This window comes from Manacus candei, unplaced genomic scaffold (genome assembly GCF_025592945.1).
Source record: "Manacus candei isolate 608988 ecotype Guabito, Panama unplaced genomic scaffold, ASM2559294v1 h1tg000055l, whole genome shotgun sequence".
Taxonomy (NCBI): Eukaryota; Metazoa; Chordata; class Aves; order Passeriformes; family Pipridae; genus Manacus; species Manacus candei.
Genome location: NW_026138103.1, coordinates 844,021 through 870,046, shown reverse-complemented (window position 1 = coordinate 870,046; position 26,026 = coordinate 844,021). Strand labels below are relative to the sequence as shown.

General features: G+C 52.6%; 2 protein-coding genes across 2 annotated transcripts in view; both read left to right on the top strand.

Moving 5' to 3' along the window:
- Positions 1–26,026, top strand: part of LOC127477582 (hydrocephalus-inducing protein homolog) — a 152,746-nt gene that overhangs the window by 70,080 nt on the left and 56,640 nt on the right. The window lies entirely within an intron of this gene.
- Positions 16,963–25,915, top strand: LOC127477586 (hydrocephalus-inducing protein homolog). The gene is made up of 6 exons (XM_051802090.1): positions 16,963–17,387; positions 18,682–18,816; positions 19,356–19,555; positions 21,994–22,118; positions 23,479–23,660; positions 25,808–25,915. The coding sequence occupies exons 1-5, from the start codon at positions 17,007–17,009 to the stop codon at positions 23,592–23,594; spliced, it is 957 nt and encodes a 318-aa protein (XP_051658050.1). The 5' UTR covers positions 16,963–17,006; the 3' UTR covers positions 23,595–23,660; positions 25,808–25,915.

Here is a 26,026-nt window from a genome sequence, read left to right as displayed (position 1 = left end):
GTGGCCAAGGAGAGGGTTAAAGAGAAAAAAGGGGGGCAAATAAAACCAAACCCAGCCATAAGAAGAGACCGGGCTGTAAGCAATTGCTGCTGGGGGCAGAGAAGGTCAAGCAAGTGCCATCCTAACAGACTGCCCCGTGGCCTTGGCTGGCAAGTGGCTCTGCCATCCCAGGGCAGCCACCGGTGGGAGGCACGAGCACTTTGGTCACTCCTTGGCCCCCGACTGCTGAGCTCTGTGGCTGTGCTGGCACTGAGGCTCTTCTGAGGGTCACCTTACCCCAGCTGTGGGATCAGACAGGACTAAGCAGCACTTACATATTCCTTGCTTGGGCTTGAAGCTGCTCTGCCAGAAAGTGTCACAGCCCCTGTGCTGGTCCTTCCCTCCCCCCAGCTGTGCTGCTCTGGAGCAGCTTTGTGGGGCAGTGAGGGGGCCAGGGAGGAGCGGGGCTGGAAGAGCCAAGAGAGGAATTTGGAGCATCCCACCACTGTCCCAGCTTCTCAGTGCTGCCTGGATGTCTTTGAGGTGAAGCAGTGTTCCTGTCTTTGTCCCTCTTTGCCATGGGAAGAGGAAGCCGATTGGCTTTCCCATTTCTTCCTGCCTGTCTCCTACAAGGGGTGGCAGGAGCTGCTGGCCGGGCTGAGAGTGTGGGCGCTTCGCTCCTCTTCCCCAGTGGTGGCAAAAGAGCTCTCACCTGTTCAGCCTGGCTCTCGCTGGCAGAGGGCAAACCCCGTTAGCAGCAGAGCCGTGCTCACGCTGAGCACAGGGCAGGCTCTGCTGGGGGTGCAGCCTTAGGAGCCCTGGGAAGGACACACTGCACCCTCTGCACCCTCGCCTTGGAGGCTTGGGCTTTTGGGCACGAGGAAGGTAGAAGGTGATGTGGTCTGACATTTTTTTCCAGAGAGAAACTATCTTCTCAGCCTGTCTGTGGCCTGAGCCTTCCTCCATCACACCCTCTTTGATGCATTGCCTCCCTCTTCTCCTGTCCCTTGCAGGCTTCCATTGAACCTGGCAAGGAGCAGGTGCTGAAGCTCTATTACCTGCCAGGAGTGCCAGGAGTCTTCTGCAGGACTTTCCAGGTTCAAGTGGGTCACCTGAAACCGGTAGAAATCTCCCTGAAAGGAGAGGCGATCTTTGCTGGGATCTGTCTGGACCTGCCCTGGAGCATCAGAGGTGAGCACTGCCCGTCTGCTCCCCAGCAAAGTCCCCACTGGGGTTTTCCTGGCTGTAATGCCCAGAGGGCAGCTCACACCCATCTCCACCAAGCCTGGAGGTTGCAGGGCTGCCAGACCAACACTCACCCCTCTGGTTGCTTCCTGAGTCTTGAGCAGACAAGCACATGTAGGCTTTGTCCAAGTAACCATCCTGCAGCTCTTGCCAGCACTTCCGTCAGAGGCCTGGAAAGATGGCTAGACAGAAAAGCTTGGGAAAGCTGTAAGAGAGACTGGCAGGGCTTTTGGCAGGGATGGATTTGCATGACACTGCAGGGGATGAGATGCTCCTCTGTGGGGAGGAAGATGGGTGGGAGTGAACGTGAGGATTCAGAGATGAGCAGCAGCATCCACTTTCCAGAGGTGGCTTTCCATTGATGGGTTGTTTCTGGGAGAGACCAGCATTCAGGGGAGTGGGACTTCTCAGCTTCAATGGCATTGGCACTGCACCCACACTTCTATTTGTGAATGTTTTCTTCCTTCAGGAAGTGAAAAATACAAGAGGCTACTGAAACAGGCAAAAGAAAAGCTGAAAAAAGACAAGCAGGACAAGAAAGTAAGTGTTTGGAGGAAGGCTCAAATCAGGAAGCGACACGTGAAGGGCCCTGGCATTGTGGTAGGAACAGCTGCAGTCCCATTTGGCACATGCCACCCTCCCCATGTCACTTGAGGCCCTGGCACCCCACAACACCCCACAACAGCTTCTCAGTGCCCTGCTGACACTTGGCACCTCCCTGCCCACACCTGACCACAAACATTCATCAGCTCAGCGTTGCCCCACCTCTGGTCGTGGTCTCTCCTGGAGATGTACCAAGCTTCCTGGCTACTCCCCTTGCTGGGGAGTTTGTTGCTCCCAAATCAAGCCCTAGCAGGTTTACAGACCTTAGTAGCAGCAGCCTGACTGTGCCCTGGGACTGTGCTGGCAGTGCTCAACTCCAAGAGGCAGCAGCTTGGACGGGGTTCCCTTTTCAAGACAGCTTTTGTCCAAGCTGCTTTGGCACTGGTTGGGGACAGGCAAATACTTGAAGCTCTGGAAGGCTGCTAGCTTGTCTGTCTGGCCAGATCAGCTTTTCTAGCAGTGGGTGGGAAGGCACAGATGCTGCAGTTATTTCCCTGGAGAGAAGGTCCTGGCTAGGAGAGCAGAATGTGACACTGAGCAGCCAGGAGGACCCCATTCCCCCTTTCAACAAGAGCAGGGTGGGATCCTCTTTAGATACAAGCCTGGGCCTTGGGAAGGGCCTTTGCTAACCAGCCACTGCCTTCCCTTCCCTCAGGCAAACACTTGGCTGAGGATGGAGATGGAGCAGATGCTGATAAAGGAGAATGCTCTGGAGCTGCAGCCAACCCTCATCTCCCGCCCCCCAGAGGACACTGTCTTTGACAAGAGCATTCCTCAGAAGCTTGTCAAGTGAGTAGGGACTCCTGTTCCCTCTCTGCAGGTGCCCTGAGGGCAACAGCCAGCAGTGTCCCCTGCTCCTGAGAGCTCCTTGTGCATGCAGAGCTGGCAACAGTGGGCACTTCAGATTGGGTCTGATCCCAGTAGCTGTGGCAGCAATAGCTCCTGAGCAGCTGACTGTCCTCCCTTCCCCAGCGCCGCGCTGAGCTTTGGAGCTGCTCAGCTCCCCACAGGTGCAAGGTCCTGTTCTTAGAGCTGAGAGGGCCCAGTGCAGACCATCAAGCCCTTCCAGACAGCACAGACACTGTCCCTGCTGACCAGCTCGGAAAGAGAACTCCAAGCTGTTCTCTTGGTTCTGACTGACAGAGCCCCCTAAGCAAAAGGTGGCTTTGATGCTGGTGGGCTGGCAGGGCTTATCTGGGTAACTTGGTCCTTCCCTTTGCTCCTTCATGATGCTGCCTGGGCATGGGAGGCTCCAGTTCAGGAAGAAGATGCTTTGCAAAACAGATCCTTCATGTGAGCAGCGAAGTTTTCCTGTGCAAATCTTATTCCAAGGCTCGGAAGCAATTTCAGGCTTGGGCTGTGCACCAGGAGAAGCGTTTTCACTGAGACCACTGGAGGTCCAGTGGATTTACCTACATGGGCTTTTTGTAGCAGAGGAGCTGTAACCAGAGTCCATTGAAAAATAATTTTATTTTCGGGTCCCATTGGAAGCTGATGAAACCTAGGACCTGCACTCCCCATAACTTCCCAAAGTCATTCCCAGGTGGTCAGGCCTTGGGTTTTGTAGGCTTGAGTTGAGTTTTTACAGCAGTGAGTACAGAAATGTCCACTTTATTTGAATCTTCCATCTACTTGAACGTGTGGCCATGCTGTTGTTTAAGGACTGTCCTTACTCCTCCTTCCAGAGTTGAGCTGCCCGAGTACATCCTGGACATGGGCACTGTTGTTCAGGGTTACAGTAAAAGCTGCACTGTGAAGATCACCAACACCTGGAGGTACCCAGTGGCCGTCCAGGCCAATGAACGTGCCCTGCGTGACACAGGTAACCAGTGCTGGAGAGGCTTCCCGTGGGCTGCAGGGAGCTGTCTCAGACAGATTGGCTTAAGCCACTGCACATGGGGAGGTTTTTTGAGCTTCTTCCTCCCAGTGCCCCTGCTGGGAGCTTCAGGGCCAGAATTCTCCTGGCCAGCCGTGCCCAGGGACCTGGCCTGCTTGGGGCTGCCCTGATGCTTCCCTGCAGGGGCCTGATGGGCTGATTACCCTCCTCACCTGCCAGCATCTTCTGCCTTCGGTTCCCATCAGCATCAAGTTTCTTTGGGCGCTCTGGGGGTGTTGCAGACAGATGGGATCTGTTGTGGTTGGAAAGTGCTTTGTCTGGAGTTCACGCTGTCACAGCTCTTGTGTTCGGCCTTTATTGAGGAAACAGCCTGTTTGATCCTCTGGTGGATCAAAGTAGGCTTCCAAAAGAGGCCTGGAGGCAAATCTGCACTTCCATCACAGAGTGGCTCGCTGTGTCTGAGGGCTGCTCAGGTGTCTCCTCTAAGTTTCTGTCCCGGGAACAGCACAGCGTGGGGTTTTTCCCAGGGCTCCCAGCAGGGCTCTCGTATGGCCTTAACATGCTTATGACACATTTTGTGTTGCTTGTGTATCTCAGCTGCTTTGTTTTCATCTGTTCAAGGTTTCAGCATATACCTGGAGCCCGTGGAGTTCCTGATCTACGGCACCAGCAAACGGTTTCAAGTGAACTTTGCAAGTGCCAACCTGCCCGTGGGAAAGGTGGATGTGCTCCTGCCCATCAAGGTACCGCAGCTTTTGGGGCAGGCAGCAGGCTGGGCACAGCAGCACGTGTCGCCTGGACTCTCAGCTGAACTCTCTGTCTTTCTCCAGGTAGAGAAAGGCCCCACACTGCACATCCGCCTCCGTGCCACTGTGATTCAGCTGCTGCTCAGCCTCTCCAGGAACAGACTCCAGTTCCCCGATGTCCAGGTTGGGCAGTGCTGGTGTGAAACAGTCCGGCTTTACAACTGGTTCAGCGCGCCCTGTGAATGGTTCCTCACTGTCAACAAACCTGCCAAGAAGGTAAAGCACAGGGAAATGGAACACGGAATGTTGGGTTTTCTTTGCACCTCCTGCCTTTTCTGTGCCTGTGGCTGCCTGAGCACTTGGGCTACAGCGTGTTTGAGGAAGCTTTTGAGGGTCCAGATCAAGGCTGCTTTGCCTGGACCTGTTCCATTGGCTGATGCTTTGCTTCCCTGCCATCCTCACCCATTCCTCCTCCTCCTCCAAGGACAGGACGGTGGCTCCCCATCTGCTTGCCCTGCCTGCAGGTTGTCCCTCCAGTTCTAGACCGTGGGGGCCACGCCAGGTTTGCTGTGGGTGCTCTCAGCACCGGGACAGGATCTCGGAGCACTCCAGGAACCGAGGCTCTGTCCTCTCAGACCGAGGAGACCTCACACGACTGGTTTCTGTGCTCAGGTGGACAAACGTTTGACACCGGCCGTGCGTCAGAAGGAGCTCCAGGCTGCGAAGGATGATTCCCGTGTCTTTCAGTGGAAGGCCCGGGAGGGAACCCTCTATGGTAGAGAGTGGTGTGACCTGCAGATCCAGTTTTCCCCCCTGGAAGAGGTGAGATTGGCAGCTGTCGCCCCAGGAGCTCTGTCAGGGCAGGGTGGTAAGGAGAGCCCAACACAGGGAGTGGCAGATGAGCTCTTCCTCCACGAGCAGCTTTCTGGAAGCCCTGCACTCACTGGGCCTCAGTTTCCCCTGCAGCACACCCTTCTGAGAGGCGCCTTGAAATCCTCCCAGGGAACATCAGGGCACTGTGCTGTGGCTGCCTCTCTGCCCATGGGGGAGATCTGCCTGACTGCCTCGTCCTCCCCCTTGCCTGGTTGTATTTGCAGCCTGCGACGCTGGGTGCAGAGCAGCTGGCACAGTCACAGGGCATCAACCTGGAAGGGCCAATGCTGGCTCATCCTGCTGCTGGCACCAACAGACAAAACAGCCACCAGACACCTTCCTGGGCACGGCAGGACAGTCACCTGTAGTGGTGTGCTGCCAGCAGTCCCTGGGGCTCTGGCCCAGCCTGCCTGCACATTGCCGTGCAGCTGGGGAGTCGACTTCAAGGATGGAGCATTCCCAAAAGCCCTTTGCATGTGGCCACTGGGACTTGGAAACTGACAGGGTGTAACAGGAGGGACACAAGTGCTTCCGTGCCCAAGAACAGTCCCAGGGATCTTTTCATTGCTCGACGGATGTAACCAACCATCTTGTGTCAGGCTTTGACCAGAGCCAAACACTGAGCAGAGAAGACGACCTTTATTTCTAGCCAGCCAGAGCTCATCTGCCTCTCTCATGGAGCTGGTCTTTGCCTGATGCAGCAGTACCAGGACTGAGGGCCCTTCTCGTCTGCTCCTCCATGACTAGGGGAGAACATCTGATAATCCATTTTACATCCACTTCATACCCAAATACCCAGTTACACTGCACACCAGGATTTGTCCCAGTTACTCAGAGCCAAGGACACAGATGCTGTAGGCCCTACCATAAGTAAAGATCTGGGTTTCCGTTCCCCCTGGAGGGACTGATAACACCCCTGACCTTTGAGCAAGGCTTGTATTTGGGGTCCTGTCACCTAGGACTTCATGGACAAGTTCTCGGCACTTTTCTCTTTTCAGAAGTCCTACAAAACCGAGCTGAAGATCAACGTTCGTGGGAACAGCCAGCTCCTCGTGCTGCACATCTCAGGACAGGGTCTGGAGCCACGGCTGGAGTTCAGCCCCACGGAGATCAAGCTGGGAGCGGTGCTTCCGTGCGGCCCTGAGCTGGAGAGGACAGTGGTGGTGAAGAACCCCTGCGAGTTCCCCACTGAATTTTACTCCCTGGAGTTTGACGAGGAGTACCGTGAGGAGGAGAAGGTGAGAGGGAAGGTCTGGTCCCCATGTGTGTGCTCCCCAAGCTGTGCAGCACTCCAGCCTTCCCAGGCTTGTGCCAGGGAGATGGAGGCAATCTCCAGGGCAAAGCCTGGTGGCACTTTGAGGTGAGCCATCCCTGCTGGCAGTCTGTGGAGGGGCTTGGACAGCCTGTGTTGTTGGGGGGAAGGAAGGAGGGAGAAGATGGGCTGAGTCTGTTGGTATGATGGAGGTTGATAAAGGAATCTTGTGGATGGTTTCTCTTCCCCACACGCACAGATCCTGCGGACGCTGGAGGAGTTTGGAGACCGGACGGCCGTGGTGATGCCTCCACGCGCTGTGGGTGAGAAGCTGCCCCCAGAGGTGCTGGAATATTATGAAAAATGGAAGAAGATGGAGGCTCTGGGTCAAGAGATGTCCAAGCGCAAGGAAGAATCAGGCGAGGACAATGGTAAGGCTTTGGCATTGGCTGTTCTGACTGGGGACATAGCAGGGAGCCCAGCCCACACAGCCCGAGCTCTCTGTCACTTTGTTCTCCATGCAAAGCCCATGCTTTTAGCAGCCATCTGACCTCCTGCCTGGTGGAGGAATTCCTGGGTGAAGGGCTGTGGCATCCTCTGCCAACCTGGAGTGTAGCCAAAGCCAGCTCCTATCTGCCTGCCACAGACTGGGGAAGTAGTCAGGATATCCCCTTGCGTCCCTTAGCCACAAAGAGTAGCATCAGATGAGCTCTTCAGCCAGTAGAACCAGGTCTAATATCACTGGCTCTTTTCTATTTGCTCCTTCCCAGCAACAAAAGCACAAGCTCCCGTTGCTTTCGGCCGTCTCCTTTCCTGAGATCTGAGGGGATAGGGAGGATGATCAGGATCCAAGGTAGGCAGGAGGCTGACTTTTCTGCTGGTTCTGCACAGCAGCACTTCAAGAGAGCATCAGGTTGTTGAAGGACATGGTGGACGAGTGTGACAGGCCCATCCGTCAGGCCGTCAGGCGCTACCTCGACACCAATCCCGTTGTAGAAGAGCTCAAAGCCCAAATGCCCAGAGGGATTGCCATCATCGTCTATGGGACCCCGCGGACAGGTACGGGAGCCACAGCCCTGGGCTGCAAGGAGAGGGGGAAGCAGGAGAAATGCATCCTGGTGGAGCGTGGTGCCTGAGACAAAGTCCTCAGCTGCATACGAGGTGGAGATGACCCACCTGGGGCTGGAGTTCAGTGCTCGTAACCGTGCTCAAGCTGCCTCCCTCGTGGTCTCCCCTAGAAGGGCACTTGCTTTCCCACCGTCCTTGAAAGCCGTTTGTGAGTTTCCAGAGGCTGTCCCTGAAAATGCCTCCCGTGCAGGTGTCACCAAGCAGTCTTCCTCTCTCTCTCAGGAAAGACAAGGGCGGCGGCCGCCCTGTCCAAGTATTACAGTGCCGCCTGCTTGTCCCTGGCCGAGGTGGTGACAGAAGCCATGTCGGACGAGCGCAGCTCGGCGGGGCGCCGTGCCCGGGAGCTGTGCGTCGAGGCTGCCCGTCAGCAAAGAGCCAGGAGGGAACAGATGCCGGGTAAGGAGAAACGCTGCACCCAGAGCATGCTTAGGAAACCACCACGACCGTCCACTTCTGCTTGCTCAGAGAAATGGTTTGGCAGCCCTCGGGTCTCTTAGGGAGCATGGGTGCTGTGCATCTCTGGCTAGTTTGAAAACAGAAAGCTCAATTTGAAGGGCTCCCACAGGGGCACTTTTACTGCCATTCTTGGCACATATTCCTTTTTCTAGGGGTGGTGAAGCACACCTGTCTCTTTCTCTGAATTTTTTCTATTTCCTCAAAGCTGAATCCAGCTTGCTGCTCGTGGGCAGCAGGCAGAACCATTGCCCACCTTCAGAAGGAAAAAGCCCTCTGAAGTGGCTCATTAAGCACAAGACAGCTATGAGTGTGGCTTTGCAAATGTGAGAGGAAGGGAAGAATAAGCTCCTAGAGGAGTTTCCAATGAGAAACATGCTGTAGATGAGCTCTTTTCTCCAGAGATTTTCCTATGCCCACTGTTGGCTCATGCAGCTTGTGCACGCTGTGCTGTTCTCCAGATCAGACTGGAGACTTTCAGGAAACTTTGCTGGCAGTTGGTACCCTGAGCTCTGCAGGGTGAGGGCAGACCTGCTTAGTGTGGGGAGAAGTTTTGCATTGCTTTGCTTTGAACCTGGTTGGGTTCAGAGCTGGTGGAAGGAAGAAGGGTGTGGATCCCAGCTGGGGTTTTCCCACACGGAGGATTTAGCTCCAGCAGAGGCGGGTGATGCAGCTGGGGCAGGGCTGCATGTTACAGTCTCCATGTGAAAATGCAGGATGGGTGCAAGGTATGGAAACAATGGTCCTGGAGGGCAAATCTTTGGCTTGATCCGTAGGGGAACTACTGTGCTAGCAGTGTCACCTGCGTGCACGTTTGTTAGGAGGGACCTAGGGCTGGCTTTAAAATCCAGTCTGGGCTGGTGTGCTGTATCCTGCTGATAAGCAGGGAAGGAGCTGCTTCTGGGAAGCAGTGCTGCCAGTGCCCAGCAGGCTGGGGGACAGGTGCCATGTCCCTTCCAGGGGCAAGGCTGTGCCCATTGGGGTGGAAGGTGCCTGCTCGCTCCTCACAGCCCTGCTGAGCCATCTGTCCCCTCTGCAGGTAAAAAGGGTGCTGAGGCCAAGAAAACCCAGCCCAGCCCTGGGGACAAAGCCAGCCAGAAGACCCTCAGTGCTGGACACCAGAGCGCTTCAGCAACCAAGGATAAGGCATCTGACAAACCCCAGGCAAGATTTTCAGTGCCCTCCAAGGTGAAACATGATCTGCACTGGTTAATGCCTGGGACCTTCCTGTTGCCATTGAGATGGGAAGGGGCTGCTTACAGTGGAGGCTCCCTGTCACCAAGGGCCTGGTGCAAGGTCTACAGTGCCAAGGGCCAGCTGGGCATGGCTTGGGGTGGGAATGTGCTCTGGCAGAAAAGCACCATTGGTTCTTAATGGTTTGTGGGCAAAGTGCATTCCTGGCTGACTTGGCTGCAGGTGGCGAGCAAAGCTGTGGGAGGCTGTGCCGGGGGCTTGCAAGCTTGGGTCTCTGCTGGCCAAGGGACGGGCCCTCCAGGGCCTGCACTGCAGGGTTGCCCTTGTCTCCGCTAGCGAGGAAGCCCAGATGTGAGCCCAGCACTGGGAACTGTCCAGGGCTTTCTGCAGGGGTTTATTTTCCTTACCATGTTCCACATTGCAAATGGCAGCCGTTTCCTGCGCCACCGCTCCTGCACCACAGCGACTGACCATCCTCACCAGGACAGGGAGAAAGGAGGAAAAGAGGAAGTGTTGGAGCTGTGTGCTGCCCGAGGAATTGCTGGTGGAAATCATCTCTGAACGGCTGCAGGTACGTGGCGTGGGGGAAAGGGAGACATTCCTGCTCCAGAGAGACAGGCAGTGAGGTACAGCTCGGAGAGGAGGAGGAGGAGGTCTGTGCCTGCTGCTGGAGGATCCTGTGCCGCATGAGGGATCCTTGGGGGAAGGTGCAGATGCCCTAAGTTGGCAGATCCAAGCTGGTCGTAGCTAATGCACTTGGAATGACAGTGACTGGTGTCCTGAGACATCTGCATTTACTGACCCGCTGCGAGCCCAACGTGTGCGATGGCTGACTCGCTGTTCCTGTTTGTCTCTCCTGGCAGCTGAGTGACTGCTACAAGGGAGTGGTGTTTGATGGCCTGGAGACCCTCTTTGCGAGCAGCCTGGCATCTTCTCTCCTGTGCGTGCTCAAAGCTGTCAGCAATCGCCCTCATATCCACGTTGTGAACATCTTCCAGGATTCTGAGTTTTGGAAAGGCAGGCAGATAGCTGCAAGAGAGAAGAGGGCAGCTACAAAAGAGCAGAAAGGTGAGATATCTCCACCCCTCTCAAATCTCTCTCAAGCCCTCAACCTTAGCTGTGTGTATCTGGGTTTGCAGCAGAGCTTGTAAGAAATCTTTTTATTGATCCTTCCACCTTCTGCCTCAGTGTAGCCAGCACTCAGCTCACAGCTTCTTTACATACAGCAGAGCTGAGGCTGTAAGACTCACCTTAATCTCCATCATTAAAGCTTGGGTGCTTCTTCACCCTTCTTCACCAAACCTGCAGGATTGTGGTGTGGGCTGGTGTGGGACACAGCTGTGCTGGCTTGCTTTCACCCCAGTCCTGCTCTAGATGAAGTCCTTGCAGTGCTGATGTGTCAGGGCTTTCCTTAGGGTGGAGCACCATCCATAAAAGCTTAAGCTGCCCTTCAGCTGCAGCAGCAGGTGAATTTGGGAGAAGCTCTGGCCCAGCATGGCAGCCCAGCTCAGGAGGATGCACAGGAAGAGTGTGGAGCTGGGAGGGGAAGCTGCTTAAAGTGAGCCTGTGTTTCAGCACTTCTCTCAGCCCAGGCTGATGTTTGTTGCACTGGGAGGAGATGGCCAGGGCTGCTTCAAATCAGTTCCCAGGACAGACAGCACGAGTGTGGCCTGGTCACAGCTGTGTTCCAGCAGGAAACCTGGTGAATCAGAGCCTGATTTGCAGGAGGGGACTTCCTGCAGCCTTTGCTTTCTGATTGCTATGATTATTCTCATTAATGAGCAGGCACAGCCCAGGGAGAAGGGGGCTGAAGGAGCCAAGTAAGCATTGGAGGAGGGATAAGTAGGTGTTAGCAATTTATGGGCAGGTTTAAACTGGGAAACCAAGAGAGGGGGGGCTTCAGTCATCCCTGCAGAGAGATGGTGGATCAGCCTTTGGCAGCGTGCTGGAGGTGTCCGGGTGGGTCTCAGGGGAGAAGCTGCACAGTTGATACCTTCTGATGGCAAGGCTGAGGTTTGGCTGGCCCAGGAGGTCGCCTCCCAGCCTTCCTCACTTGGGATGTTCCCAAGCTGTCTGGGTTGAGGAAGGTCCACGGAGATGGTCTGACAGTTCTGCCTGGCCTCAGGGTCGAGGAGTGAAGGGCGAAGCCAGCTGGGATTACAGCGAGCCCAGGTTTCTGGTGGAGACCCTCAGGGGTGTTTTCTCTTTGGCTTGCAGAAGGGAGCTGGAGCGGCTGGCTCGAGAGCATAAGGAAAGCAAAAAGGCGTCATCACGAGCCTCAGAGAAGCAAGATGGCCAGCAGGTTGGGAAGAGCTGCTGCCCGAGGGATGGACTCACGCCGGAGAGGTCCATCAAGGACTGTCTCCCGTGGGAGGGACCCCACGGGAGCAGGGGAAGGACTCCAACTCCTCTCCCTGAGCAGCGGCAGAAACAACAACTGACCGTGACCCCCATTCCCATCCCCTCCCATCTCCCTGCTGGGGGGGAGGAGGGAGAACATAGAAGGAAAGGGGGGGGAAGGTGTTTTTAAGACTGTTTTATTTCTCACTCTTTGGCTCTTATCCTGTTACTATTAAATATAAGTACTATCCCCACTTGGAGTCTTGTTTTGCCCGTGAAGGTGATCAGTCACTGACCTCTCCCAACTCTTAGCTCTACTCAGGAATTCTTAGCTGTTTTTTTTCTCTGTCCTCTGTCCAGTTGCAGAGGGAGAGTGAGAGAGTGGCTTTAGTGGGTACCTGGTATCTGGCCAGGGTCAACCCATTACAAGAATATAAAAAGAAGTAATTTTTTTGGTCTTGTTCTGATGCAGTTAAGGAGCTGGAAAACCAAGACTGGTGCAGGGAGGTCCAAAGCATGGCTTTGGGTCTGGATGATGGAGACATCACATTTAGAGGGAGACAGACTCTGCTGTTGCTTTCCTAGACTTTGTCCCAGCTTAATGGTGTTTTTCCACCCACAGCAGCATTGCTGGGAGATGTTGCAGTGGCACATCCCCCCTTCTCTGCCAGGGCAGCATCTTGGCCCTTCCCACCCCACCATGGATTTTCCATTCCTGTGGCAGGGACTTGTCCCCACCTGATATCCCAATGGGAAATGCAACTCCTGGGGGTGGCTTTCATGGTTCCACCACAGGCTGGCACAGATTCTGATCCAGCTTTGAGAAATTGTGTGGTCTACGTGTTCTGGATAAAGCTGTCCCACCTTTGCACGTTCTGACCCAAGAGAGTTTCGGTGGCCAGTTTGTGTATCAAAAGCACTCGGTACTAAAATGTACCAAGTTGCACCTGTGGACAAATCTGCACGAGCTCAATGCCCTGCGTACCCACACAGGCTTTTCTGTGTCGAATCCTGCTCATTGCGTGCCTGAGACTGGATTTATTTCAGCAGCTAAATGGTTCACTGGAGGACTAATTGGCTCTGAGAGCTCCAGTCCTTTGTGACAGATTATTAACCTTTCCCCCTTCATTATAAAACCATGAACTGTAGAGAAATCAAATAGCACAGGGCCCCTGCGCCGAGCCCGTCAGTGCTCCCGGCTCGGTGTTCAGCACAGAAAGTCCCTTTTATAGTTGGGAAGCAGAGGGAGAAAATTCTGGAAGCGTGAGAACGCGGCGATAGCTGGGATGAAGTGGGAGCCCTTAGGAAAGGACTGGGAGGTACTGGGATAAACTGGGAGCCCCGGGGAAGGAACCGCCATTTGCGTAGCGCTGAGGGCAGGGCGCTTACGCCATTTGCGTAGCCTAACGCAGTTTTCGTAGCGCCGCTCCCTTGCCGTTACCGGCACCCCCTTTACGGCGTTTGCGTAGGGCTGTGGGCAGCGGCGTTAGGAGGGGACTGGGATGGACTGGGAGCCCTTAGGGAGGGACTGGGACAAAGCGGGAGCCCTTTGGAGAGGACTGGGATGAAGTGGGAAAGGTCCGCGAGCCCTCAGGAAGCCACCGTGGCCCTCCCGCCATTTGCGTAGTGCTGAGGGCAGGGCCCTTGCGCCATTTGCGTAACTTGCGTAGCTTTACGACACTGACGTAACTCCCCCATTGCCATTACCGGCTCCCTCCTTACGCTGTTTGCGTAGCGCCGCAGGATTGCTGGCCCCCTTACGCAATTTGCGTAGCGCCGCTCCATTGCCGGGGGTGTCCAAAAGCTCCTCCAAAAGTCAGTTTATGGCTTTGCAGAGGGCTCTCGGGAGTCACCGAGGGGCTGAATGTAAAGAGAGAAAAATTAAATCTTTAGGGGGAAGAAAACATATAACAATTGCATGTCTGTGTTCCCGAGGAGCCGTGGGTGTTTTTAGGCAGCTGCCTGCAGAGGCCATCGCCATTTCGTGAGGTGGCATTAATGCAGCGGGAGGAGACTTGTTCTGCTGTTCACAGAAATTCGGATTTTAAGGTTTTTCTCCTTGGTTTAAGCTTCTTCATTCTTCCTTTGCTCTATTTCAGAGCAAAGGCTTTCATTTTTAAACTTAAGGGGGAAAAAGTATTAACAACAAGTGAGGAAAACTAGGGGGAAAGGGAAAAGTTTTTCTGAAAGGATTACAATGTGCAAGCAAAATCAGTTCTCTCTCCAGGAGACAAAAAATATTAGAGGTGTAAATTGGCTCCAAAAATGCCCCCAGGGGCATAGGGAGGATAATCAGGATGACATCCTGGCTGAGCACTCAGCATCCGGGGCATGGCCCAGGTGTGCAGGGAAAATGCAGCTCATCAGGCATGTGTTAAACAGAGAATTTGGTTCTGGTATAAAAAGATGCCTGACTGGTCTGTGCACACACCAAACCAGCCCTTTGTGACTTGCACGGGCCGACTTGACTTCCAGGTTTTGAAACACTAGTTTTGATCTAAAAGCCCAGACAATTGCTAGTGCTGCAGAATTTCTTGTTTGATGCAAGGAGAAAACAGGGATTGTGGCAGGAGCGAGGTCAGGCAGATCCCCTTCAGTGCAAAACTCCTGGAGGGAGCTGCAGCATTTCTGTTAAGGGCCTTCTGTGTTGGAGTTGACTTCTTCCACTCTGGGACCTTTCACTTGCAAAGTACATTATGGGGCTCCTTTGTTTAACAAGTCTCTGGGAGCTGTGAGAGAGAGAATTAATGCTGGCATTTGGAAAGACAAGGGATAGTGCTGCATTGGATTTGGGTTTCATGTCATTATTTTCTGGGTCCAGAGTCAGAAAAAGCTGCTCATTTCCTTTTCATGCAGCTGTACTGTTTTCTCCTGACTTCCTGAGGAGGCAGAGCTGATGAAATTGTGCTGTAGGAGGCCTGAAGCTTTTGATCTGATGTTCGGCTTCAACAAATTTCACTTGTGGAGTTTCTGCACTTTGGGGGAGGTTGCAGGTTATAGAAATGAATTAGTGCATCTGCTAAAGGAAGAGGAGTATTAGTCATATTTAAAACCAAGACTAAGTCAGATTCCTCCACATTGGCTGCAGCTGAATTTTGCAAGGTTTCTGATCTCCTTGCTCTGGCTGTGCAGGTGTTTCCTTTTCAAGCCTGTCACCTGCAAAGACTTCTCTGAGACAGTGATTTCTTCATGACAGAAAAGCAATGTAGAGAAACCTCTTTGCTGCCCCAAGATCATTATTTTCTTGATTGCCCTCTTGTACTCTGCTGAGGTTCCATTACATCTGCAGGTCAAATGTAACCTGACTGCAGCACTGATCACATAGAGCAATAAATATAGTACAGAGCTTTAGTGTGAACTTCATGCCCATCCTTGGTTTGTTTGTGTAAGACTGTGTATTATACAGACAATATAAAGCATAAAATAGTTTTCATATATAGAAATTACTTTTCCAGCACATACTAATGTGCCTTTCATAACCTCCTAATCAGGTTATGTTTTCTCCTAAACTTAGTTCCTCTTTATGACCAACAGTTGAGTCGACTTCAACTTCATTTTTGGTTCCAATTTTCATTCTGTTCAGTGTGTGTATATATATGTATACACAAGAAGATAGTCCTTTATTAATCTTTTGAGCAAAACACTTTTCATTCGTGCAGCAAAAGTCCTGTCTCTGAATGTTCATTATCAGCACCTGATGTGCTGCCTGGAGCACAATATCCTAATAACTGGAGTTTAAGGGAAAAAAAAGGCCATTTATTAAAGTTACAGTGTTTCATTTTTGTGCATGTTCTGATTCAGAATTATTCAAGCATTTGACTGCTCCTACACACAGAAACTTATGTCTCCCATGCATTTTTGCACCCCAAAGTGTTCTCTGGTTTCCTTTGTCTCCCACACTACGTCAGAGTATTCAAATGCACTGTGCAGTAGCAGTAGCATGTGGCACATTACAAGAAAATTTGAGACAGTTTCTCAGTTAAATGCATTTTATTTTGACCTATTTCCTTCCACTTGAGTCTCCCATTTGGTCTCTTCATAGCCAATATTCTGTTTTATGGAAAGGTTTTAAAGTTTTCCTGAAGGAGATGAGTAAAAGGTGAAGTACCCAAGAACCTAAATTTATATTATTCCTTTTGCCATTATTATTAAAAATAGGAAAGAAGAAGAAGTGTTGGGGAAAATACAGGGAATGCTGATGCAATTATACCTACATGTGCAAAGCTACGTGCTTGCTTTTACTCTTGAAATTTAGACCTCTGCTTTCCTTCTACAGACTGGGACAGTTCGTTTCAGTTGCATTTTGCAACTACTGACATACATGTTCATTCCTAAATTCACTTCATATGCTTCCAAATCCTTAGGACAACATTCAGTTTAGGCACACCAAGAAAAACCTGGAGTGATTCCACCAACCTAAATGTAATTACTCAGTGCTGAATTAAAGGCACAGGTGTGTAACTTAAGACCCATGTGTTTGGAGTAACAAGGAGAGATCAAAATCTCAGCTTTTGTCATTAAATTCAATGTTTCTAGACCTTAATCCAAGACACATTTGTGATAGCTTCTTTTTAGATGCATTACTATTATTAAACAGTGTTTTCTTGGACTGCTCACGTTTTCTCCCAGCTCACCCTCTAACACTAATCTGTGACTAAATATTAAAAAAAAAGTGAGCTGTGAATGGTTTTAAGCTGAGACAAGATTGTCACTGTTAATGGCTTGGTCAGAGAGAGAGAGTATTTGTTTCAGCATGTAAATCTCTTTCCTGCAACGCTTAAAGCTGCTGATTCTGGAGTTTAGGAGGCCAGCATGTCCAGAGCTGCTCTAGTCCCTGGGCTGATGAGCTCTCCCAGCTGGGTAAAGCTCTGTCAGGAGCCAGTTTGTAGTGAATTGACTGCAGGCAGAAAATAGAAAAGCTCATAGGAAACATGAGCCTGACTCAGGAGCTATTTCTGTTCAGGTGACATTCTAATCCAAGCGTGGGGTGAATCACTACAGCAAAAATTGATTGGACCCCATATCTAACGAGTATTGACAAATATGAAGAAGTTTGTTCTGAGTTAGTAATATAAGGGATCTTTTATATAGATGGTGCATTACAACGGGGGGATTCAGGGCTTTGTCAGACTGTCTATAAAAATTAAAAAAATACACGTTTGTAAGATTTCAGAAGAAAAGGTACAGTTTCTCTTCCCTGCATGTGGCAATTTGCTGAAAAATGCATCATTTTGTCAACTCTTATATAGCAATATATATATATTTCTTTTCCTTCTGGAGTAGCTGCGATTCATCCTGTTCGATGGAGGGAATTCATCCCGTTTCCGAGGCCAACGGGAGGAGCGAGCGGGCGGCCATGTTGTGCGGGGGGCGGGGAGGGAGGAGCCGAGATGGCGGCGGCTCCCTCACACGCCCGGCACAAGATGGCCGGGGAGCAGCGGCAGCTCCCGCACGGCTCCCGGGCGCGCTGCCCGCCGCTCGCTCGGGGGACACCCGGCCGGCGCCCCGGGTGCAGCGCTCGAGGGCCGAGTCGGGCCCGGCACTCTGGGGGCGAGCGGGGCTGCCGAGAGGGGCTGGGACGGGCGGGCAGCAATGGCGCCGGGGCTGCGAGCGCTGCCCGCGCCGCTCCCTCGCCGGGCGGGCGCGGGGCCGCCCTTGGCCGCGGGAAGGGCGAGCATCGGAGCAGCGCCCCGTCCTCGGGGCCCCCGGTGCCGGCCAGCGGGCTGCTGTTCGCCAGGTAAGTGCCGCGCTCCTCCTTGTCCTTTGTCCTTGGGAGGGAAACCAAAATGTCCTCGGAGCCGGGAGGGGAAGGGGGCGCTGCCTCTGCCGGCCCCCCCTCCCAGCCCTCGCCGCTCGCTGAGGGGACCCGCGGGAACTCTCGGGGACCCCCGGCCGTGTCCTGCCCGTGGGGGGTGAGGGGGAGCGGCGGGACCGGGGGAGCCCCGGTGCCCCTCGGCGGCTGCGGCGCTGCCGTCCCGGCCCTGCAGCACCCGCGGGGGCCGCACGGCCCGGCCCCGATGCAGCACCGAGGGGGCAGCGGCGGGTTTTGGGTCCCCGGTGCGGCCCCGGGCACAGGGGGGGCACTACGGGAAGCAAAGGTAGTTACTTAACTATGAGTTACAGGATAAGGAAACGGAGGAGTTTGTGTGTTACGTGGAAAGCTTTTAAAAACGTTTCTTGGGTGTCAGGTTTGGTTTTAGTGTTCAGTTGATGCGTTTTTCAGAGACTTGACATCCAGAGCAATGGGCTCTTGAGGGTTTCCACCTTCACTTGAACAAAGTGTGATTGTTTTGCAATTGCCCACGAAAGCTGAGAAGGAAGAAGTTGAAAAATGTCAGCACTTGTGTTGCCCTGTAAAGAGGAAAACTGAGACCTTTTGAATTTCAGTCAAGGAAACCATTTCTCAAATGACTCTTGTGCCAAGAGCAAGCTGGTGGGAATAGACAGCAGGGAGTCCAAATCACCTGGTTTAGAGGTTGTGAGATGGGATTTGGTGCTCAGGGGTTGATACCCCTGTGCTAGCAAATGCCTGTTTGCTGTCCCTGTGCCTGTGTTCCCCTGAGGGCAGAAACTGGCAGCAGGGTGGCTGCAGGAATGCCCAGCAGTCTGGCTTGCCTGCACTGGCAGCTGCCTGGCCACAATCACCAGGCAGCAAGAGCCCCCAGGACAATGTGCTGGTTTGCCTTCAGGTAGCACATTCTCCCTCTAGAACAGGGCTGCGTGGCTGTGTGCAGGCAGAAGCAGGCAGATTCTCTGGGCTTGTTGAAATGAGGATGACTTGGTTCAGGTGTTGTATCTCCATACTGCTGGTGCCTGACCTTCCTTCCCAGCAGGCACTGCCCTACTGCCTCTGGCCGAGCTGCTTTGCCCAGGCAGAGGGATCCAAGTTCACCCTTGTGTAGCCTGTGTTTGAACCTCCAGAGCTAAAAGTCCTTTGGGAAAGTGGTCAAGGAAGGCTGTCACCAGGGCACACCCAGGTCTCCTCCTGTTTGCACAAGCGGCAAAATCACCATTTTGTGTCTTTCCTGCAGGTTACTCGGCTGGTGAAGGTCACCATGGACAGCTCACCTTATTTCAAGTTGGTCGGCCCCGATGGTGTGTGCCATCAGATCCCACCGGGCTCATTTTGCACTATAAACCTCCTTTTCACCCCTGAGGGGAGCAAGGTGAGTTTGGAGGAACGTTCTCTCTAAAGCCAGGGTGTTTGTTGCACACTGGTTATAGCCCAGCCCGTGCTGTGAGGTCGGCTCTGGGCTGGGGGCAGGCAGCCTGGAGCTGGTCACACCTTGGCACAGCGTGGTGCTGCCAGGCCCTGCAGCTGGGCCTAGAGGGCTGTGCTTTCCCTCTGTGCCTGTTCTTGAACGTTCACGGGGGAAGAGGCAGATGGAACAACAGGGAAATGACAGGGAGGGGTGTTGAGGTTTAGCCATCTCTAGGTTCAGTGGAAGGGATTTAAATATGGAAAATACCAGAGGAACAAAAAGATGATCCAGAGAGCTTTATTCTTTCCCAATGGAATGGAGCAAAACTGATGCTTTTTCACATGCTCTGTTCTCCAGCCTTTATTAGTATGAATTAGTGGTCGTTTTTGGGGTGGGAGAGGTCAATTCATGCCCACAAAGGGTCATAGAAAACAGCCCTTTTTCTTCTGCCATGAGGATGGCACTCAATGCCCTCAATGCTGTGCCAGTCTCTTTTCCTGCAGGATCATTTCCACCAGCTTGTCTGCAGCAGTGAAAGGGAAAAGGTCTCTGTGCCAATCCGGGCCATTGGTGCCTGCCCAGTCTTGGACTTCCCTGCCCAGCTGGACTTCTCGCCGTGTCCAGTCAACCACAGCACCCAGAAGACTCTGCTGGTTCACAACACCGGGAACCTGGAAGCCTGTTACAGCCTCAGCACTGAGAGGTAAAACAGCTCATCTGTCTTAGTGCAAAACACCTTTGGGTGATGGCAGAGTTGGGAAAGAGTATCCCAAAGGAACCAGAGCATCCGAGCTGCTGCACTGCAGCCACAGCTGGAAAGGGGCAGGACGTGTGGGGTCTGCTGTTGCTTCTAGTGTTTTAAGCAGGATGCAAGCCCTGAGCTTTGTCTCTCCCAGATTTCCTGGGGACTGCTGGAACACGTTAGTGGTTGGTCTGCACCCTCCTGAGCACCACCACCTTCTGAAATGGCTGCCTCCCACTGTCAGCCAATAAACCCATTCTCCAGGAGGCCTCGAGCGTGTGGCACATCAGGGGGCCCCTCATCAGATGCCCAACGTGAGCTGTGTTGTGAACAGCCCATGCTGTTCCTGTTAGTCAAAGCTGATCTGATTTCCCTTGTCAGCTGAGGGCATCAGTCATCTCTTCTGTTTCATGAGGAACCTTTGAAAGCCAGTCTAAATTTTCAAGCAGATTTCATTCCGATTTCTTTTAAAATACTCTGAAGTTCCCGTGTTTCTGCTTTGTTTTCCATTTATTTTGCTCTGTGTTAATTTTTTGTCAAACTATCATTCATTCTTCCTTGGGAACTTTCTTCAAGGTCCTCTCATGCCTGTTGATCTACCATCTGCCCATAGGCATATGCACAGGTGTATAAGAAACAGGAGCAATTTGGGGAATATGTGAAAATGTAGGAGATGCAGGGGCTGATTTGCACTTGGGTTCTTAGTCCTGAACTTGGCTGGATCCTCTTCTGAGAAATTGAAAATAGGAAGATGCCTTCTTTCTCAGGCATCCCCTGAAGTCAGCACCAGGAGTCTTATTCCCCATCCAGCCATCTGAGGGCAGGAGTATATCGACATGGGGCAGGAGTAGGAAGGGAACAGGAGGGAAGGTAGCACTCATGAGTTGCCCCTTAACTAGTAACTTCTCTGTTCTGGCAAAAGAACAGGAAAAAAATTCCGTGCCTTTCCCACCCCAGGCAATGAACGCCCGAGCCCCAGCAGAGCCCTGCAGCAGTCCTGGCATCCCCATCAGGGCAGATGCAGGAGCACAGAGAGTAATCCAGCTCTGGGGCTGGTGGGGCTTGTCTTTCCTCCTCTCTCTCCAAAGTCTCAGGCCCAGCACAAAAACATTGCTGACCCAAGCCTTCTCCATTAGCCAGTAGTGATGTTCTCACTGGTGGTAATGGGACCAGGTCAGGCCCCTAATTGCAGCAGTAGCTCCTTATAAGGAGCAGAAAGGGCAGCAATTCCATCAGCTGTCACCACTGACAGGAAATAGTTCAGTTTGCACAGGGCTCCAGTTGTTCTTCTTATTTATTTTTTTTTTTGTGTTGCATTCTCTAATCATTATCAGAATCCCCAGGAAATGTTTTTAAGGTGACAAATTAACCATCAGCAAGCACTAAACTTTTGTTTTCTCAGTGGGGCTGTAGGAAGAGCACAAAGCCCAGCAGCCCCTGGGCAGAACTGTTCCTTTCACCTGAGCTGTCCTGAAGCACTAAAGCACTGATTTTTGTGTCTGTCAGGCAAGAGCTGTTTACCTGGTGACAAAGCCAAATTGCTCCTGTTAAATCCAAACTGCACCAACACATTTGCCTAATGATTTCCCTTGTTTCTCTGGTGGGCCAAGCAAACAGTTACCAGCCTGGATGATGCTCCAGAATCCCAGACTGCATGGCTGGGGAATACACAGAAACCTCCTGTTCAGCTCCCTTGATGAGCTGCTCTTAATGGCACTTCATTTAGCTGGGATTGAATCCTTCAGGCTGTAAACAGGACCCTCCTTTTGGGTATTGTGTCCAGGTCACTGTATTGCTCCAATTTGCAGTTGCACTCCTTCAGAGTTTTCATTGTTCCTTTTCTTCCAGCAGCTTTCATTGAAATGTGATAAAAGGTGCCCTTTCTTAGGCTAAACCAGGATGTTTACAAGGGGAAAAACAACCCCAAACAACCACACTGCAAATTAAACTCATTATTCTCTGGTCTTCAAGGAAGACTTTATTCTCCTTCTTGATTCCTGGGCTGTAATCTCACAGGACAGGGAGTGCCCTGCCATTTGAGGTTTATAGGGAACCAGAAAAGAGACATTCCCCAGGCAGTCAGTGTCATGCAAATAGCTCTTAACCCTCTCTGTGCTCTTCCCAAACCATTCTCTGCTGGGACTGCTGGCAGTCGGACCCTTGAGCCTCCATGCAGAGTATGGGGGAGATGAGTTCATTTCATCCAACAGGATTTTCTGAGGGCTGCATCTCCTCCAAAGAGAGTCAGTAGCTGTTTCTGATGCTGTGTGTTCTGTCTGTCTTCTGCTGACTGTGGTTGCTTTGCTCCTCGCTTGCACAAGTCAGCTGAAGTGAACCAGACTGCAAGTATCGTCCCCAAACCTCCCCCAAGAGTCCTGATCTCTCTCTTGGTCTTGCAGCCCTTTCACTGCCAGCCCAGCCACGGGAACCCTCGATGTTGGTGAAGCCAAGCAAGTGACAGTGGAATATCACCCGCTGCAGACCGGGCACCATTGCACATCCCTGGCAGTGCACTGCGACAGAGGTGAGTGCTGGGCACTGCACGGGGCACTCACCCCGCGTCCTTCCCAACAGCAGAGCCCTTTCTAAGCAGAATAACGTTAGACTTGCTCTGCAAACTACTTGTAGAGCTGTTCCTTTCAAAGCCTCCGTGTGTTTCAGTGCTCACAAGTGAGCAGAGAAGGGGCCAAGGCTGAGTCTGCCCCTGTCCTGGATGTGCTGTGTTGCTGTGTGCTGGTCCATCCCTGGGGGGACCCTGGTGCCAGCATGGTGTCCTCCATCCTGCACCCCCACCCCAGTCCTCTACCAGCACTCCCCACTGTCCCAGCCACCTGAATTCCCCCTCCAGCAGCACCGCCCCGTCCCAGCTTCACCGCAACGAAAAGTGCAAACTAGTTAGTGTTTAGGGGGTTGATAAAGTGGATAAAGCCCTCAAACAGGGATGAGATTTTTGGAATCCTGTTTTGCTGGGAGTTGCTGAGTGGAGGAAGGAGGAACCTTGATTCTCCACTGCAGTGTGGATGTGCAGGGCTGAAGTTGTGTTCCTGGACAGTGCTGTCTGTGACATGTGAGCTTTCCATCCAACTCTCTCCAACGCCATGTGTCTCTTGCTCACCTCTGTCCCCTAAGCTGCTTCTCTGTTGTCTTGCCACAGACCCCTTTTCTATGTTGTCCTTTACACATACATGTCATTTCTGTCTAAGAACATTTTCAGGCCCTCGGGTTCCTGTTGGATGACAAACCGTGACAAATTGTCCCTTATTCCCATTTCCCAGGCCATTCATGCTCTCCCAACCTCTCCCACCTGTCTCCCATTCGATTTTAGGGTTGAGGAACCCCATTCAGTCTTCGTGTAAAAGCTGCTCTGTACTTTTAGTCTGTCTCTCTGCCCTTCTTTCTTTCATTTCAAATGTTTCAGCTTGGTGTTTGAGATCAGAATAATATCAAATATTTCTAGACTGATGTGGCCATGGGTTTGGACAGGGAGCGGGATTGGGAGAGGCAGGAGCCCCGTGGGGTGCCTTCAGGAGCCCCTGGGCTGTGACTGAGTGGGGCTCCTTAGAGTCACCCGAATGAATTTGATGCAGAATTGCCTGGGATCTGAGTGGGTCACCTGAGCACACCTGACAAATCTCACTGTAAATACTGTCACCTGGGGACAAATCTCTACAAACCCACCCAGAAATCAGGTGCTTAAGGTGGTGTCCAGGACATCCTCACACTGTACCCACGGAGCTGTTGGGATTTGATAAATGTACTGATCCATGGAATTACTTATCCAGCTAAAAGCTGGACACTTTCTGCTGTTACCTGTGGTTTGCTCTGCTCCTTGTAATTCCATCAGCAAGGGAGCTGAGCAAAGACTCCTCTTTGCTTTATTCCAGGTGAGGATACCCACACCAGACTTCTTGGAAAAGCTAAGGACTTCAACATCGGGCTGGACAAGTACTCTCTGGAACTTGTCAAGCCACAGAACCACGGCCATCCACAACAGAAGTAACATCACAACCTGATTCCAGTGGAAGGCTTTTGCTACTGAGGCAGAGGAGTATCCACAGAAGATCAGGTTTGTCTGAAAGATGCAGTGACATGCACTGCCCAAGGGTAAAACTAACCTATGGCCTCAGGGGGTGCTTGTGCTTTTGAGTGCTTTAGGGTGTTAGGAACAAGTAGGTGTTCCTGCAGAGTTTGCAGGGCAGTCACAGCTCGCAGTAAGAAGCGACAAAGTTGTTCAGTTCTCAGCTCCGGAGAGGGGCAGTTTGCCCAGAGACAGGGGGACCAACCAGCAGCACGGGAGGATCATGTGGCCCTGTCCTCCCTTTTGAAGTGCTGTGGCCTCCACCTTGAACAATGTCAGCGACCTCCAGAGCCACCGAATCAGCACATAATGGGGGACACACAGTAGGCCTGCTGGGAAGCCTGTAACTCCAGAGTATCCCAGCCAATGGAGAAATGGGGAGGGACCTGTGCTCCGGGCAAAGGAGATAAAAGAAACTGCAACCTCCACTGAGTTGAGAGACCTCCCTGAGGTCTGTTCAGTGAACTCTCCCTTTTATTAGAGTAAAGGTTTATTTTTTCAGTTAGCTCCTCTGTCTCCTGGCCATTTATGCGAGTTACTTCTGTACAGTCCCTCATCAGCATGGGAGGCGAGAGTGGCAGTGGTTTTGCCATTCCACATACTCAGGTCTTGGTTCAGTGGTTGTCAGGGGTCCACTCTGGGGGTCCTCCGAGGCGAGTGCCCCCTAAATCAGTCGTCCTATTTGTGACCCCGCTTCTTGCACTCGGGCAGGTATTCCCTTGTTATATAACACAAGGCAGTGGAAGGTGGGGGTGCAGAGTATCAGGGCCTTCTGGCACGTCATGGGGAAATTACTGTCTGTTGATGGAGGTTGAGCAGAGGGTTGCCACCTCAGTGGCTGGATGCCCTCCTCATGCCCAGCACTGCAGGTCAGCCCTGGAGAAACATTTCTGAATGCGCTGCACAAGGAGCCAGCCATAGCCAGTAGTTTTGGGGCAGGGAGCCAGCCATAGCCAGTATTTTTGGGGCAGGGAGCCAGCCATAGCCAGTAGTTTTGGGGCAGGGAGCCAGCCATAGCCAGTAGTTTTGGGGCAGGGAGCCAGCCATAGCCAGTAGTTTTGGGGCAGGGAGCCAGCCATAGCCAGTATTTTTGGGGCAGGGAGCCAGCCATAGCCAGTAGTTTTGGTGCCGGTGACAGTGTTTATCCAAGGCTCTGTCTGTGTGCAGCTGGTAATATCCATGACTGTACTTCCTTTATAACTGTGTTTGAATTTGGCTGGGTGAGGGTGCTGTCCTGTTTATACTCCACTGCCTCAATTTGCTCCCTATGGAACCTTCTACTTGTCCCCCCAGTTGCCACCTGCAGGTTCTTCACGGCCAGGGGACTGGAGTCTGAGGGGGGAACAGTGATCTGCCAGCTGGGAAGCAGCTGTTCCTTTCTCATCTCTTGGTTGTGATCTTAAAACACTGGAATGATTTCTGCTGCAGCTACCAAGTAAGGGAGCAATTAACTGTGCCAAAGGTCTGCAGAGAAGGCCAAAAGGAGGAAAACAAGAAGGTGGTTCAAGGCTAGATGTCCCCCTCTCAGGGCCTCTGTTTTCATGCCTACAAAACCTTTAATGTCACTGAAGGGGTGCCATGCCTGAATTCATCAGTTGGCTTTGAAAGTGCTCTGGGATGCTCTGGTGGAAGACAGTGTAGGGAACAGGGCACACAGGGTTAGCTTATCCCTGCAGGTCCAGAAGGGAAGAAGCCAAGAGTGATGCTGGTAACCTGCAGCTGAGAGCCAGCTTCTTCTCCCCTTGCCAGGGAAGCCCTGCAGGCAGTGGGGGGGGCTCCTTGATCTTTATCTGTCTCCCCCAAGCAGCTCTGTGGTAGGAAGAGTCAGTTGAGGTCACTGGTGGGTTCTCCCTCAGTTTTGGCAGTGGCTCTGAGCCAGGAGGTTCTCTTGAGGGCTGCTGGCTTTTAAAACCTCTCCTGAGCTTGTAAGTGTGGAGTAAAAGCACCTGCCCTGCGAGTGAACGACGAGTGATCCTCTGAGCCCTTTGGGAGCCCGTGGCTCGAGCTCAGCCCCTTGCTGGGGAGCTGCTGCTGCTCCTCCCCGAGCGCTTTGCTGCTTCTGCACTTACACTCAGCTCTGCAAATCAGCGGCTTATTAAATGACCTGCTGCCTTTGTTTCTCCCTGTGGCTGCAGGCTGTGTCACAATCTGTCTCGGCCGCCCCAGGAGATAGCAAAGGCTCTTGTGATGAAGCGCTATGAGGAGCTGGACCTTTACGACCGCGAGTTGGAGAAGGAGACAGCAAAGATTGAAGCAGACCCCATGCTCTTCTCAGATGATGTTTTCACCATTGAGCCCTTGGTAAGTAATAGCTGAGAACCTCCTCCTCCCCCTCCCTGAATGAGGTCCCTCAG

Excerpts from the sequence above, each read along its gene's own strand:
- LOC127477586 (XM_051802090.1), top strand. The coding sequence starts at position 17,007 with ATGTTGTGCGGGGGGCGGGGAGGGAGGAGCCGAGATGGCGGCGGCTCC. Across the intron at positions 17,388-18,681 it reads AGCGGGCTGCTGTTCGCCAG|GTTACTCGGCTGGTGAAGGT; the intron begins GTAAGTGCCGCG and ends TCTTTCCTGCAG. Across the intron at positions 18,817-19,355 it reads TCACCCCTGAGGGGAGCAAG|GATCATTTCCACCAGCTTGT; the intron begins GTGAGTTTGGAG and ends CTTTTCCTGCAG.